The following is a 13,744-nucleotide window of genomic DNA, read 5'->3' as shown; positions in this document are numbered from 1 at the left end:
TTTCAGCTCCCATTTCTCTGTTTCCTTGAGCAAAACAGTTAAGCAAAACTGATGCAGCAGACAGACATGGTTGCTACTCTTCTCACTACCTAAGGTACTGAGTTGTTCTCCGTTACTGTTCTGGCACTTAGCTGAAGAGAATTGCTGTTGGATGAAGGAGGGAAGAGAGATCACTGCCCACTTTTCCCCCCTTCTCCTTGTGCTGTGAGGTTTGGCAGTGGTCTCTGGTGGGGATGAAGGGAAGGGGAACCAAAGGCACCGTAGGTGTGGTGCAGGGCAATGCCTGGGAACAGTATCATCAGAGGGGTGCAAAACATGTGCTTTTTGATATGTAGCAAGTGATCTTTTGGTCCTGCCTGTATTTAGACCTGTATTGCTGCTGTTGAGTATATATACCGTATCTGCCATTAAACCTTTGTCTTTCAGAAAGCAGTGAGTCTTTGGACAAATTATATTAATGTATTGTATGTAAAATTTAATGTTTTTATAATATACTTTAGGTGCAGAGCTGAATGTTCAAAAGTGTGTTCTTCAGGTAGCCTTCCAGAAGGAGGTTCAGGAGATGCTGGATTTCCCATCTGTACTTTCTTATCTGTGTTTCAGTTTCTCATCCAGCCTAATAAGTACTATTTAGCTTAAGTATATCTGGCCGAAAGGCACCCAGACTTGCCTGAAGACATCAAGTGATGGAGAATTCACCACTTTTTGTAGTTAATTAATGGAAAGGAGTAGTTGATGAAAGACTGATTTATTCACTGGTTCAATTGCAGCTGGAGAATTTATTGCCTGTGGTTGATGTGAAAAAGCACTGCCTTTATTTCTGAAAGAGCAGCGATGTGGTAACTTGGTTTGGTAAATACTTGCATTTTAATAGCATCTACTCTAGAAGACAGACTAGAGTTCCTAATACATGGTAGTTACTTTTCTGGAGATATAAAGCAGACGAAAATCATCATGGCTGGTAAGTTGTGTCTAGAGCGTTTTTGTATCATCAGAGAAATAGGTGAACATCAGAGGTTTTTGTTCTGAGCATGAGCCTGGGAAAAAAAACCAACTCTAACCCAAGCATCCTTAGCCTCATGGTATTAAGTTTATATAGGTACCACATCACACGGAGTGTGATGCATCAGATGTGTTCACCCTGGTGTTCAAGCCACAGGGAAAAGGAACTCTTGTTTATCACTTTATACGCTATTAAATCCATTTTCATGAGCATGCAGTATCTTTGTGCTTCAGGATCAACCTACTGGTTATATTTGTGAGTATTACTCTGATAGTGCTTGATTGTAAAGTTTCCATTGCTTCTGTTTAAGTGCTTATTTTAAGAATGACTAGTATTTTTTTGTTACTTTGCAGAGTACAGATGCCAATTCAAATGTGAGGAAAAGAATGAATGCCACAGTACAGTCTGAAGCTGATGGTGGGAGCCGAATTGACACACGGCACAGCTCTATCCAGCCTCCCTCAGTAGCTCAGGGGTCTTCTGACATTACACCCCACTCCCTTTCTGCATCAAGTCCCAACCCTTTCACACGCATCAATGCATCAGAGACATTATCTTCTGCAAGAGCTACCCCTCCAGCTCCTCCTTCTACCCCAATTTTAACTGGATTTGTATCCCAGCATGCCACAGCTGGATCCCCTTCCATTCAGCACTTGCTTGGATCTAGACTGGAGCAGATTCAGACCACCACACCTAATACATTAGGAGCATCTGCAAAGCCATCTGCTGTCACACCACCTGCTCCCCCCGCCTCCCACTCTGGCACGAGTAAGATAGACAAATATGCACGCATTTTATTTCCTGTTACCTTCGGAGCATTTAACATGGTCTACTGGGTGGTGTATCTATCCAAGGATACCATGGAAAAATCAGAAAGTCTAATGTAGTTTTGCTGCTATGTAGTAGTTCCTAAATTATACTCACATTTGATGCAGAGTTTCTTCTTTTGAAACTATTTAAAAAGGTCAATAATTCTTATTTATAAAAGCTGTGTGCTACTTTCCCATTGCAAAGGCTGGAGTTATTGGGGATAATTAGTTAACTCCTACCAGAGTAAAGGGTAACAGATTTGTCTTCCTCCCTTCAGCTAGCAGTGAACCATCATTCTCTTCAGACAGACTACTCTGGCTACACAGAGGTTGCCTGTGGGAGGAACACGCACCCCAAACAGATCAAAGGCAGAGGTGCAGAGCTGTGCAGTGGAACACATCTTGTATGTTCATCATTACAAATCCCTGAGGCACCCAGCTCTGCTGTCTGGACACAGCATTGCATTCTCGGAGTGCAAGGTCCATGTCCTGAATATTTTGACAGTGCTTGCTAGAGAAGGACTTTCCCTGCTAGATTAAAATTGGCAGAATGGGGGGAAGAAAAATGAACAGTGGAAAAAGAAAAGAGAGTCCAGCCTGGGAGAGTGCAACTCCAGAAAAGTTATGCAAAGGAGTTGTAGAGCTCCATATATTTTTACTAAGCATTATTTTGCGTTGCAACCTGCAAAATTCTCACTCCAAAATAAGAATGAGTGAACCTTGTAAAATCTGCAATCTGATGTAATTCTCAAAATTGCAGTTTTTTGTTTGGTAAGGTGATCTCAAGTGTGTGATTCTTCTTTGACCTTGCTGACCAGCTTGAGTGGATTTATTCCTAAATTACATCCATTGTGGTCGATGAGGACCAGGTCCACAATGTTCAACTTCTTATTTGAATTTTTGTTAATTTTGTTCTTTCTTTGGATGCTTTGGGGTTTGTTTTTTTTCTTCTCTCTCCCTTCCCCCCCCCCCCCCCCCCCCCCCCCCATATTTTTTTAAGTCACATTCCTCTGATTTCCTTTGAACACATATTCCCCCCTGCTTTATATAATGTTTGAGTCAAGTTAAATTTTCAATACGGTTTTAAAAGTGGCTTCAAAATTAAGCAAAACGAATTTTCCTATGCTTTGATGAGCATGGCTATGGCACATCTTTGAGTGAGAGACACCCTTTTGTGAAGGAATGCTATGACATAAAGAAGAAAATAAAGTTTCTAGGTGGAGCCTGGGGGAAAAAGGTTTATTTGTGGTCTGTGTTTCTCTTAACCTATGGCACAGATGATGATAGGTGCTTTTCTTAGTGGCTCAGATTGCAATATGCAAGCAGGCAACTTTAATAAAGAGCTGAATAGTTCAAGCCTGATAGAAAACTTGATCAGAAATGTTCTTTTCACCAGAACGGGTGGAAGATATGCTGGCAATAAATCTAAAAATGTTTGTACAGATCCATCTGGCTAGGCAAATGTTAGCATTTCTCTGCAGGTGACACGCGAAAATCAAAGGCCAAATAGTCAGCTGTGATCTGGCTATGCCTTGGAAGGGTATGGGTTAATCCTTAGTTTCAGCTGATTGGTATAGCAGATTGGTGGGCTGTTGTCAAAATTCTGTGCTGGGGGCAGATCAGGTGAGTGTTGAGTGGTTCTGTGCCCTGGTAGTGAACAAGTGACTGATGGAAACCACAAACAACTGGGGTAACTGAGGACATGCATGAGACTGCAACTGGACTATGCTGGGACAAGAATCAGAATAAAAAGACCCAGTGATAGTGGAACTATGTATCTCTGTGCTGCTTTCTCTCTCTCCAAACCTTTTAGCCAGTTCATGGCTGAGAATCTGACCTTTAACTTACAGGACCCGGGAGACTGCAAGAGATGTGGACTACAGCATGTAGTATGGATCCAGGCTGCTATTTCGTGTATAGCATTGGACTGTCAGTGGTAGAATGCACAGGATGTGGGAATGTCTTACATGACTTTATTATGATGTAGTGGTAGAAACAGTTACATTAGTCTTTTCTTTTTTACTTAAGTGATGTTCTCAAAAGGCCAGGTATGATCCAGAGGTCATCTAGTCCAACCCCCCCTGCACTGAGCAGGAACACCTTCAGCTAGATCAGGTTGCTCAGAGCCCCGTCCAACCTGGCCTTGAATGTTTCTAGGGATGGGCATCTACCACCTCTCTGGGTAACCTCTTCCAGTGTTTCACCACCCTCATTGTAAAAAATTTGTGCCTTATATCTAGTCTAAATCTATCCTTTTTTAGGTTAAAACCATTACCCCTTGTCCTGTCACAACAGGCCCTGCTAAAAAGTTTGTCCCCATCTTTATTATAAGCCCTGTTTAAGTACTGAAAGGCTGCAATAATGTCTCCCTGGAGCTTTCTTTTCTCCAGGCTGAATAACCCCAACTCTCTCAGCCTTTCTTCATAGGAGAGGTGTTCCATCCCTCTGATAACTTTTGTGGCCCTCCTTTGGACCCGCTCTAACAGGTCCATGTCTTAGAAGTCTGAGATTACAACACTCCTTAGAAAACCATTACACATGCCATAGTACAGAACTGGAAATGGAGCGCCCATGCAAGGTGTCTAACTGCAGTAGTTTGCATCTTTGCAAACTACTGTAGCTGTTTCTTCCCTAATTTGGTCGCATTATTGCAGACTGTCAGAATAGAAGACAGTATACAAGAGATTATTTGTTTTGTTAAGCCAGAAGAAACAAAGCTAATTCTCTGGCAGTTATTGGTCATAATTGCACAAATGATAAAATATTTCTAGTATGAAGAACAATGGCCTTCTGTGTTGAGAGCCTAGTGTTTGCACCAGAAGCTACTGAAATTATTCTTTGCTTTCCTCTATGATGAAAACTAAGGCTGTTTTCTCTCAGGCAGAGCTTTAAATGATTCACTAGAAACAGCTGTCTCTTCCTTCCACCCATCCCTGTACACTGATTGTATAATCAGCTTTTTCAGTCCATTGTTCAGTAGGATCAACACTGAATACTGGTTCAGCCTATTGACCAAGATCGATCTAAATGTGCTACTTGGATTCATTTGTAGTTACTGTTTCATTTTAAAGACTTGTAAGGAGGAAAAAAGGATTGCAAAAAACCAATAGATTCAAATATTTATTTCTATACTTCCATTTTTGAAGAATGATTTTTTTTTTCCTGTGGTATCATTAAAAATATTTTTAATCTGTCAGCGTATTTCTGAAGTACCTTCCAACACTTGCATGCCTACGTTCAAAATGAGATATATATATATAAAAAAATCTCATTATGAGTCTAGGACTAATTTGTTGTACTGTGCTACATTTTTGTTTTACAGCATATGAAGAAATTAGCATAACTAGCTTTCCAAAGTACCTATGGACAATGTAAATAGGAATTTATTGTTAACAGTGGTTCTGAATTATATTTAATCTCCTTGCAGAGTGATGAGAAACAGTAAAGAGCCTGCAGTATACTCAGTAATACCGGCAGGTTCTGAATACTGTGTAATTCTGAAGCACAAACAAAAGCAGGAATATGCTAAATATAGTGGCCCAAATGTTCAACACTGCTAACTCAAATCCTAAGGGAGAATGTTGCAGGTGTCATTTCAGTGACCAAATGGCTTCCTAGGGCTGGGTTTGAGTGCGATAAATCTCTACAGGAGCTTTTTTTTTTAATATTGGCTTTGTCGAATAATCTTTTTTTGACAGTGCCATAGTGATTTAACACTAACGAAACACTTCAGATAGATAGTCATCTCTCTGAACGGGGAAGGAAACTGGATGGAAAGCCAGAAAACCTTACCAGGAAACAGAGATAGATCTCCACTGACTGCTGTTTCCTCGGAGACATTGTTACCAACAGCAAAACTCCCACAGATTGCAGTGATGCAGCCCCAACCACTTATGTAGTCATTTGAGAAAACCAGTTAAAAACTCAGTTCAGGCAGATTACTTTTGCAGGAACTGAAGTGTATTTTATTGTAAATTGTGAGCAAGGTCAAATTTCTATCAGTCCACTATTAGCAGGTTTCACTGCAATTGCAAAACTAATGAAACCAAGCAAAGTGGCAAACCTAGACCCCAGCCCTCCGTTGTGACCTGAGCTCTTAGAGCGCACCGGCAGAACTGGAGGCTGTTTCTCCTCCTATAAAATGGACTTGTCTCCATCAAATGGATGTTGGTGGTGTATTTCTTCTTCCATGTGTCTTTTAAGGGGAAAAAAAGTAGACTTTGTAAACTGTTTAGTCATCCAGTCTATATTGCCCTGTGATCAGGCAGGTAAACCATGTGATAATTGAATGAAAGAGGCAAATAATTTAATAAGGTTTTAATAAGGTTGATTAGAGCTTTTCTGTTAACAGGAGCTAACGGCATCTCATCATTTTCATCATTCAGGGTGGACCTTGCAAAAACTTGGGGAAACCAGGTAACTGTATTTAATAGGATTTAACCAGTATTTCTATAGAAAAGTGGATGAACTCAACTTTTCAATATGCAGAGAACAGTGCCTCCTTCAACTTTCTTGTGCATACCTCCTGCATGTCGCTTGGCCGCAGTGTACCTTATGCGGTAGTACAGTGTCTCTGTGCCATGTGAGAACTTCAGAGTATACAGTATAGGGTTAGCCAGTTTACCCAAAGCCTAAGATTCCAATCTCCCTTGTGCCTGGGCACCTTGGAAGCGGACAGAAGGCCAGAATAGAAGAAATGACCACACGGGTTGTGTAAGAGACACGTGTTGGCTACCTGGGACATTTTCCTATGGATGCTACAGGAGATTTCCTAGGAGAATCTTTCTCAGTGTGAGAAACTGGAGCATGGTTTCTGCTGTAGCACACACTCCCCACAGATCCCAAAATCTTCCAAGAGATCTATTTAGGAAGCAGAGTAGACTGGGCTCCAGAACTTGAGCTTGACCCAAAAGATGTAGGTGGAAAGAAATTATGGTGTTTCTTTGTCTTTCTGGAACTTGCCAATAGGGGTTGATTGTACTAAAATAGGGAAGTGTTGTGTGGCTGTCGCCGTTGTGAATTGCAGTACAGACAGCTGACAAAAATTTGCCTTTGGTTTTGTTTAATCTGGACGTTGAATAACAGATCAGGAAAATGGCAACTGTAATGTTGAGAAGCCTGGGTGAAGTGTAATGTTTACTGATGGTATAAAGTTGTAGAAGCATTGCAGAACTGCAGAACTACACGGCAGTAAATTTGTAGCAGGTCAGTGGGAAGTGGGGAGAATAGGAGGTGCTTCTCTTCATAGTCTGACAAGCATAAAGCAATGCAGCATAAAGTTGGGGGAGCGAAACTCTATAAATAAAATTTCTTACTCATTGAACATCCAAAGGGTAAATAGCCTTATGGAGGTCAGTATTAACTCCTCGCCCTGCCCCCCCCAACCCCCCAGAAACAAAGAAAAATCCAGGAAAAAAGAAACCAGTTAAGTGACAATAGCATCTTTTCTCCCCAAATATATTTTTTTTTCAAGACCTTATATTTCTTTTACTGTGTGATTCCAAGGTAAGTTACTTACAATGCTATTGTTGTAAGGACCAGTACTGGTATCCACTGAAATCCATATGTGGTTTTCATTGACTTCAGTGCACTTTAAAAAGGAAGTTTACTGGAAGGAAAAATGCACCATTTTGAAAGAGTCTGGTATGCATTAATTTGTGCAATCTTCATTTATAGGTCTCTTCTCAGAGTCAAGGTGTAGCTTTTTTGGAGAATATGAGTGTGGTGAGCAGTTTCAGCATGTCCTGAGTAAATCAGACTCTGAAAGGAAGTTTTTGCCCCATCCCAAGCAAGTGAGAGTAGTGTGAAGTACAGAGCACTCTGAAAAGATCTCTCTTTGCTAATGTTATGTACTGTGTTCTTAGCTAGAGGGAATGAAAAATGCAATTGCTGTAAAACCAGTAGAATTTGTAAAACCTACTTTGTTTTCACATGAATTAGACAATGTAGTAGGTATTTTTTTCAGAACTGACTAGCCTGCTAGTCCGTAACTTCTACAAACTTCTCAGCCTTTCTTATGCTTCTTATAATTTCCACTAGAAAGGACTTCAAAGCAAACCCCTTACTATCCACGGCAGTTCACTTCATTTTTTGGTCATAATTCTATTTTCATGTGCAAGAGAAACTGAGAGCGTGATGGCTTCTTTAAAATTAAAATAACAGCAGCAAAAATAAAAAGACTTGGAGATTCCCTTTTTAGAAAACCATCCAAACTCCCATCAATTATCGAATGCTTTTTTTAAATAATAGCATAGATTTAGCATTTAAAAATACTAATGTGATCACAGCCTGGATATATATATGCATCCATTCAAATAATGTGAATTCCCTGAATTGTAAGGGAGGCAGGCTCAAGATGCATTTGCAAGCAGTCTTGTTTTGAAAGAGTACTTTTCTGGATGGAAAGCATCATGTGAGGTAGGTTGTTATTATTATCATCATCTTATCTCTATTTTGAAGAAGATGATCCTGAGGGAAAATACAGTACTACTGAATTAACCCTCAACTAGCACAGAGATACAGGTCATTTCCCGCTGGTGGCCTTGCTGTTGTTGATCATCTCCAACATTTGCTGTGTGTTTTTGTGAGTGTTGTACCCACGTTGCTGTTAACTGACCTAGCACTGTGTGGATGATCTGATGGCATAAAGAAGCACTTAAAGAAATAATAATTATTTGTGAGTATGTTTTCATCCTTGAAAGACTTAACTGGAGGTTGGTAGCAGAAGCAGGTGACAGTATGAAACACTCATCTGGACTTCCGAGCTCGATGCATTACAAAAATCAGTCGAGTACTGCTTTGTCTTGCCTCATCATCTTGTGCTGATGGCTCATCTCCATGGTAAGTAAAGATACACGAGGATGGAGGACTCAGAAGTCAAGAACATGTACAAGTATTTCTTCAAACTATGAGGTAACCTTATTACTAACAGTAACTTCACAGGCTGCTTTACATCTGCAAGCTTGAAGATCTCCTATTCTGCTAGGATGTACCAGGTTGTCAAATGAATAATAACATACTGTTCATAAATATATGATTCTGTATGTACATGCATTTCAATTTTTATTTGTGGCAACATTCTCTGGCACCAGAGCAGTGGTGGAGATTTGAGGAGTTTGAGATAACCAGAGTTCTTGTAGATTTACATGAAAATATCATTTTGTTTCATAGATGCATGCCTTTACAAATCCATACCAGCAGCACATTCATGGTGGAAATGAATCCACTTGTGCAAAATCCTGGCCTTGAGTATTTAACCCATATTTGAAGGGCTCATGAAGCTTGTTGGGCAGGGCAGGACTCAGGGCATGTTTGCTCTAAGGGGCTTCTGGATTGGAGCTGGCTTATGTCCTGCCATCCTCTGAAGCAGTCTGCACCAGACTGCCCACAAGCAGAATCCATGTTTTTTGTTTCGTTGTTGTTTTTTTTGTTTGTTCGGTTTTGGTCTGTTTGTTTTTTAATACCATGACTATGCCACCATAAAACTCTATTACTGCTGAACGTAGTGCTCCCACCTTCTTCCTTGCTGTCTTCTTTTGTGTGGGGAGTAGTATTGTGTGGTCATGGTGAGCTGGCTGAAATAAATTGTCTAGCTAAAAACCAGTTTTCTGATCTGGCTCCCCATCTTAGTGCTGAATCAAAGGAGGTAGTGAGGGGGCTGGGATTGATGTTTTGAACTGGGTTAAAAAGCTGGTGTGAAATCACAGCCTGAGGATCCTCATCCTGCCTCCTCTGGCATTAGGCCCTCTCAGGATTTTTCGAACCACAGGTGCCCTCTGTAGTCATTTTTCCTCCACAAAGGTGATTTTGTGAATTACATCAATGACAAATAACGGAGGAAAAAATATAAGCAGGCCAGAATTTATAAAAGAGCCCAAATCAATAAAGTTATTTGAAGCACGAGAAAAGGACAAGAAGGAAAAACATGAGTAAGGATGAAAAATTTAGTTTCTTGCTACCAAGCAGTTATTTTAAGATATGTTCTATTAGAGGTACTAGAACAGCATCTGGCAGGAAACAGCTTAGAAATAATTATTTATTCATTATAAGTATAATGAGAAAGTAATAAAGAAAATAAGTTGCTAATGTCCTCTTAGAAACATTCATGTTCCATTGAAGTTGTTTTCCCTAAAAGAAGCGTATTTTCATCAGCATCCAGGAAGAATTAGGAGACAGAATGGTAAGGGAAAAAGATGGAGTTTTATTAAGTATTACTGTTTCCCTCTGTTTTACAGCATTTCTCAACCAAAACTGTAAAGAGTAACCATTTTTTTTTTAAATTTTTCTGGGACTCCATATATTTAATTTTCAGTAATGAAGCACTTTGGAACTTTTAGCATTTGACTGGCTTTATGTTCGAGAGACTGAATGCAGAGATTGCTGCCTCTGGTTTAATTTGGTTGTAGAAGGACTGGGGGGGAATGGGCTGGGGGGTGGGAGCAGAGGAAAAAGCTTTCATTACAGTAACAGACAGTTTTTGGAAGTATCATGCTTTCCTACTAAATACGACGATTTCAGTCCTGGTACCTGAATTCATGGGAGCTTTTTAGTGCTGAGCATTTCTGATAATCCGGTCAGTACTACAGCCTGTGGGCTGCAGCTGCATTTAAAGTAGACGTGCCTGAAAATGTGCATCCACAACCTCGGCACTTGCACAGCATTGATCCCGTGAAAGGCAAAGATGTGTTTGTAACCACTGTAAGGCTGCAGGAGAGCTTCTGTGTTGCTGATGTGGGAGAAGGTAGGAATCTATGATTGGAAGTAGAGGGGAGGAAGGAGAGTGAGATTGCTTATTTCAGAGACAGTGCAGATCTTGTATTGGATTAAGCCACTTATGAAAATGTCCCCTAAACTCTCTTCCAAGTAGGCAGTTTAGGCACCAGCTGAGTGCAATGTGGAATTCAACAGCAACCGCAAATCCTGCCTGAGGAGCAGCACAGCTGATCTGTCCTAAGGTTTCTGATGTTGTGACTAGAAGACTGGAAAGATGTGAGCTAGCAGCTGCTGCCAGCTGGGATGCATCCACATTACTGTGCATCCAAGCTGTACCGTGAGGCATCGGGGCCCTCAGAGCACTGGGGGTGGGATGGAAAATGCATTCTTGGAGTACAAAATGAGGCAGACTGTAGCGGAAGAAAACTCCCCTTTCAGGTCAGCACCCCTGATGCTCACTGTAACAGCACCGAACATCCCAAAGGAGGATCAGGGTGTGTTGCAGTCCTCTTGCACGTCTGCTAAATGTTCTAATATGGGGAGGGGTGGGAGCGACAAGCACGTGTACAGTAACGAAACAGAGGATGCTTAGTGCTGCGGCCCAGTAAGCACCCACAGTCTCTGTGGTGATTCCGTTGTAAGAAGTGTCCAACTGTGCAGACTCTGCTCCTGAAGCACATGCCAGCAGTTTGTGGGCTTTCTCAGAAGCAGAACTGCATCTCTGGTTTTTGTGTATATAGTTACTATGGCCCTACCGCTTCTCCCATAGCTTAAACATTGGAAAAAGGGGTTTCTCTTTGACACTTATTTCTCCGTTTTGTTGTGTATATGTGAAGAAGAAAAACAAGCTGATTTTTTTTTTCCTAGTTTTATTTACTTTTTAAGAAAAGAGGTTTCCTCACCTGCACACGTGGAATTCACAAGCTTTGTTGCAAACTACAGGAAGGTAGCAAACACTCCTAAGCTAACTTCAGGATAATTTCTATGATTATTAAAAAGACAGCTTTTGTTTTCAAATAAAACCTCTCATTTGGAGAGTATTTAGTTACAACTTTTTACATGAGCTGTAGTTTATAAAACTATTTTCTCTGTACTGAAAATGTGAATTTTATTTGTTTCCATTTTACGAAGAAGGTAAGACACAATGAATGTACATGTTTTTTTGTCTGTTAAGCTAGTTGATATATATCATGGTAGGAAATATGCTTAGCCATGTGATATTTGGTAGCCATTTCATAAATACATGGATAGAACATTTTTTCTTTGGAGAGTGTGAAGATCATACGTTATCAGAAGGTAGGAGAGAGAGATTCAAAAAGGCTACTTCTTGCTTCCTATCTGGAGATTATGCATAAATATAGTGAACTAAGGTAAGAGAAAATATGTGAGTAAAAGGAAAGACCTCTGATCTGCACACAAGCAATTGTTCTTACTAAGTATGTGTGTTAACAGCTTCCCTATACGCTTTCAGGTTTTCCCTCTGCTGTGGACTGGGGGAAGTGCAATGCCTTTTCCAACAAGACTTAGGAATTTTTAGGTTCAGTTCATCAGTCCAGTCAGGAGTGCACTCAGTCAGTGCTGGTCTTGCTGAGACAAAAGTGTGGTCTCATAGGTCGAAGTTTAATCCTGGTGGAGCAATCTGTCCAGCAGGAGAAGGTAATCCCAGTTCTGGGTAAGAACATCTGAGGCTGGAGACCCTTAGGCATTTTGCTGAGGTGAGATGTGAGAGTTGAATGAGGCTTAAGAGCTGCTCATTAGCTATTTAAAAACCCCTAAGTGTACAATCAAAAAACACGCTTCAGTGTGTCCTGCTACTTTTGCTCCATTTTGATTCGTTCTGGACCTGTCGCTGGCTTCGCTCCATTGCCTCATGGTTGAGGTGGGCGGCAGCAGCTGCTGGGATGGTGCAGGATTCGCATGCCTTCCCGTCAGCTGAGGGCTCTGCTCACTGCTGAGCATCACCAGGGTGGACAGCAGAGGCTGGGCAGGGAGAAGGCATGTGCCCATGCAGGTGGTAGGTAAAACCTGGCAGTCAGGCAGTGAGGTGCAGTGTGGATATGGTTGGAGTACTGAAGCAGTGGTCTCTGAAGATCTCTGTGTGCGTTGCAAGATCCAGTGTTAGAGCAATGCCATAAAGCACTTGGGATGCTTGAAATACAAGTCAGTTGTAGAGCAGACAAAAGGTTATCTAGTTTCCAGATTTTGTGGATGTGTGCTACCGCTGCCAGCCCAATCATGCTGTGTGCTGCTGTGGCAAGGACCATTCGACTAGAAAGTCATGCTAGTGTTGCATCACTAGCAAATACACAGAGCAGCAACAGTATACTAAAAGCCTGGCTGCAGACACAGTATTTACTTGCTGGTAAAAAGTGAATAAGCCATCTAATATTTGCCTTGTTACTGTTTTTCTCCTCACCTTTACCTACCATCCTTGTGCTCTGCCAACAACATCCTCTTTTGCCAGTTCTGATATTCCAAATTGCTGAGGCACTTCTGTGAGCTGTTAAAATTGGTCTATCTAACAAATGATGTGGAACATCCTTTCTCTTGCTCTCTTAACTCACGGTGGTCAGAGAGGCAAGCCGAGAGATACCAACTTCTGTGCTAATTCAAACTGTAATAGCTGTACCACCTGAGGAACCAAAAGAAAAAGGGGAATTTCTCGTGATGTGCAGCAGCTCCTATAGCTGTGTGTCATTTTGAAGCTGAAAAAAGTTAAAACCAAGAAGATGGTATTTACTGGTATTTTAATTAACCACAAGCGTTTCTTTTCCTGTGAAACCCTGTCCACTGTAACCAAAGCATTTGGGTTTAAGCTTAGACTTTGTAAGAAATACTCCCAGTGAAAAATATGAAGCTTTTTGAAGTATTTTAGTCTTTGTTTTCTGTAAAAGCTGTGGCATGCAGAAAATACACACTAAAACAGTAGAGTATAAATGCTTCTCTAACACCCTCTTAGGAACGTCCTAAATCCCCTAAGTTCTCTGTCAAGAATTTACTACTTCTGCAATATGTGACTGCCTTAGATGCATGTTGCAAGAGTTTCTGTGCCATGCCAAATTCTGATGTTTATCCCTTTGTATTGACTCATACATGGGGAAAAACTAAAAGGAAATCAAAGCAAGGGAAGCCTTGGAGTTGAATTCTTTTACACTATTCTTCGTGCACATTTTTGTTGCATGGAACAATGAGGCTGGGAAGATTGGAAGAATCAAAGGTT

General features: G+C 41.0%; 1 protein-coding gene across 1 annotated transcript in view; it reads left to right on the top strand.

The window, feature by feature from the left end:
- GABRA4 (gamma-aminobutyric acid type A receptor subunit alpha4) overlaps positions 1–12,893 on the top strand; it is a 47,749-nt gene extending 34,856 nt beyond the window's left edge. The window contains exon 9 of the mRNA XM_064449373.1: positions 1,357–12,893. Coding sequence (XP_064305443.1) covers positions 1,357–1,890 — 534 coding nt within the window. The 3' untranslated portion in view covers positions 1,891–12,893. The remainder of the gene's footprint in view (positions 1–1,356) is intronic.
- Positions 12,894–13,744: the final 851 nt, after the last annotated feature.

This window comes from Phalacrocorax carbo, chromosome 4 (assembly GCF_963921805.1).
Source record: "Phalacrocorax carbo chromosome 4, bPhaCar2.1, whole genome shotgun sequence".
NCBI lineage: Eukaryota > Metazoa > Chordata > Aves > Suliformes > Phalacrocoracidae > Phalacrocorax > Phalacrocorax carbo.
The sequence above is the reverse complement of the archived record's forward strand: the minus strand, read 5'-3'. Positions and strand labels throughout refer to the sequence as shown.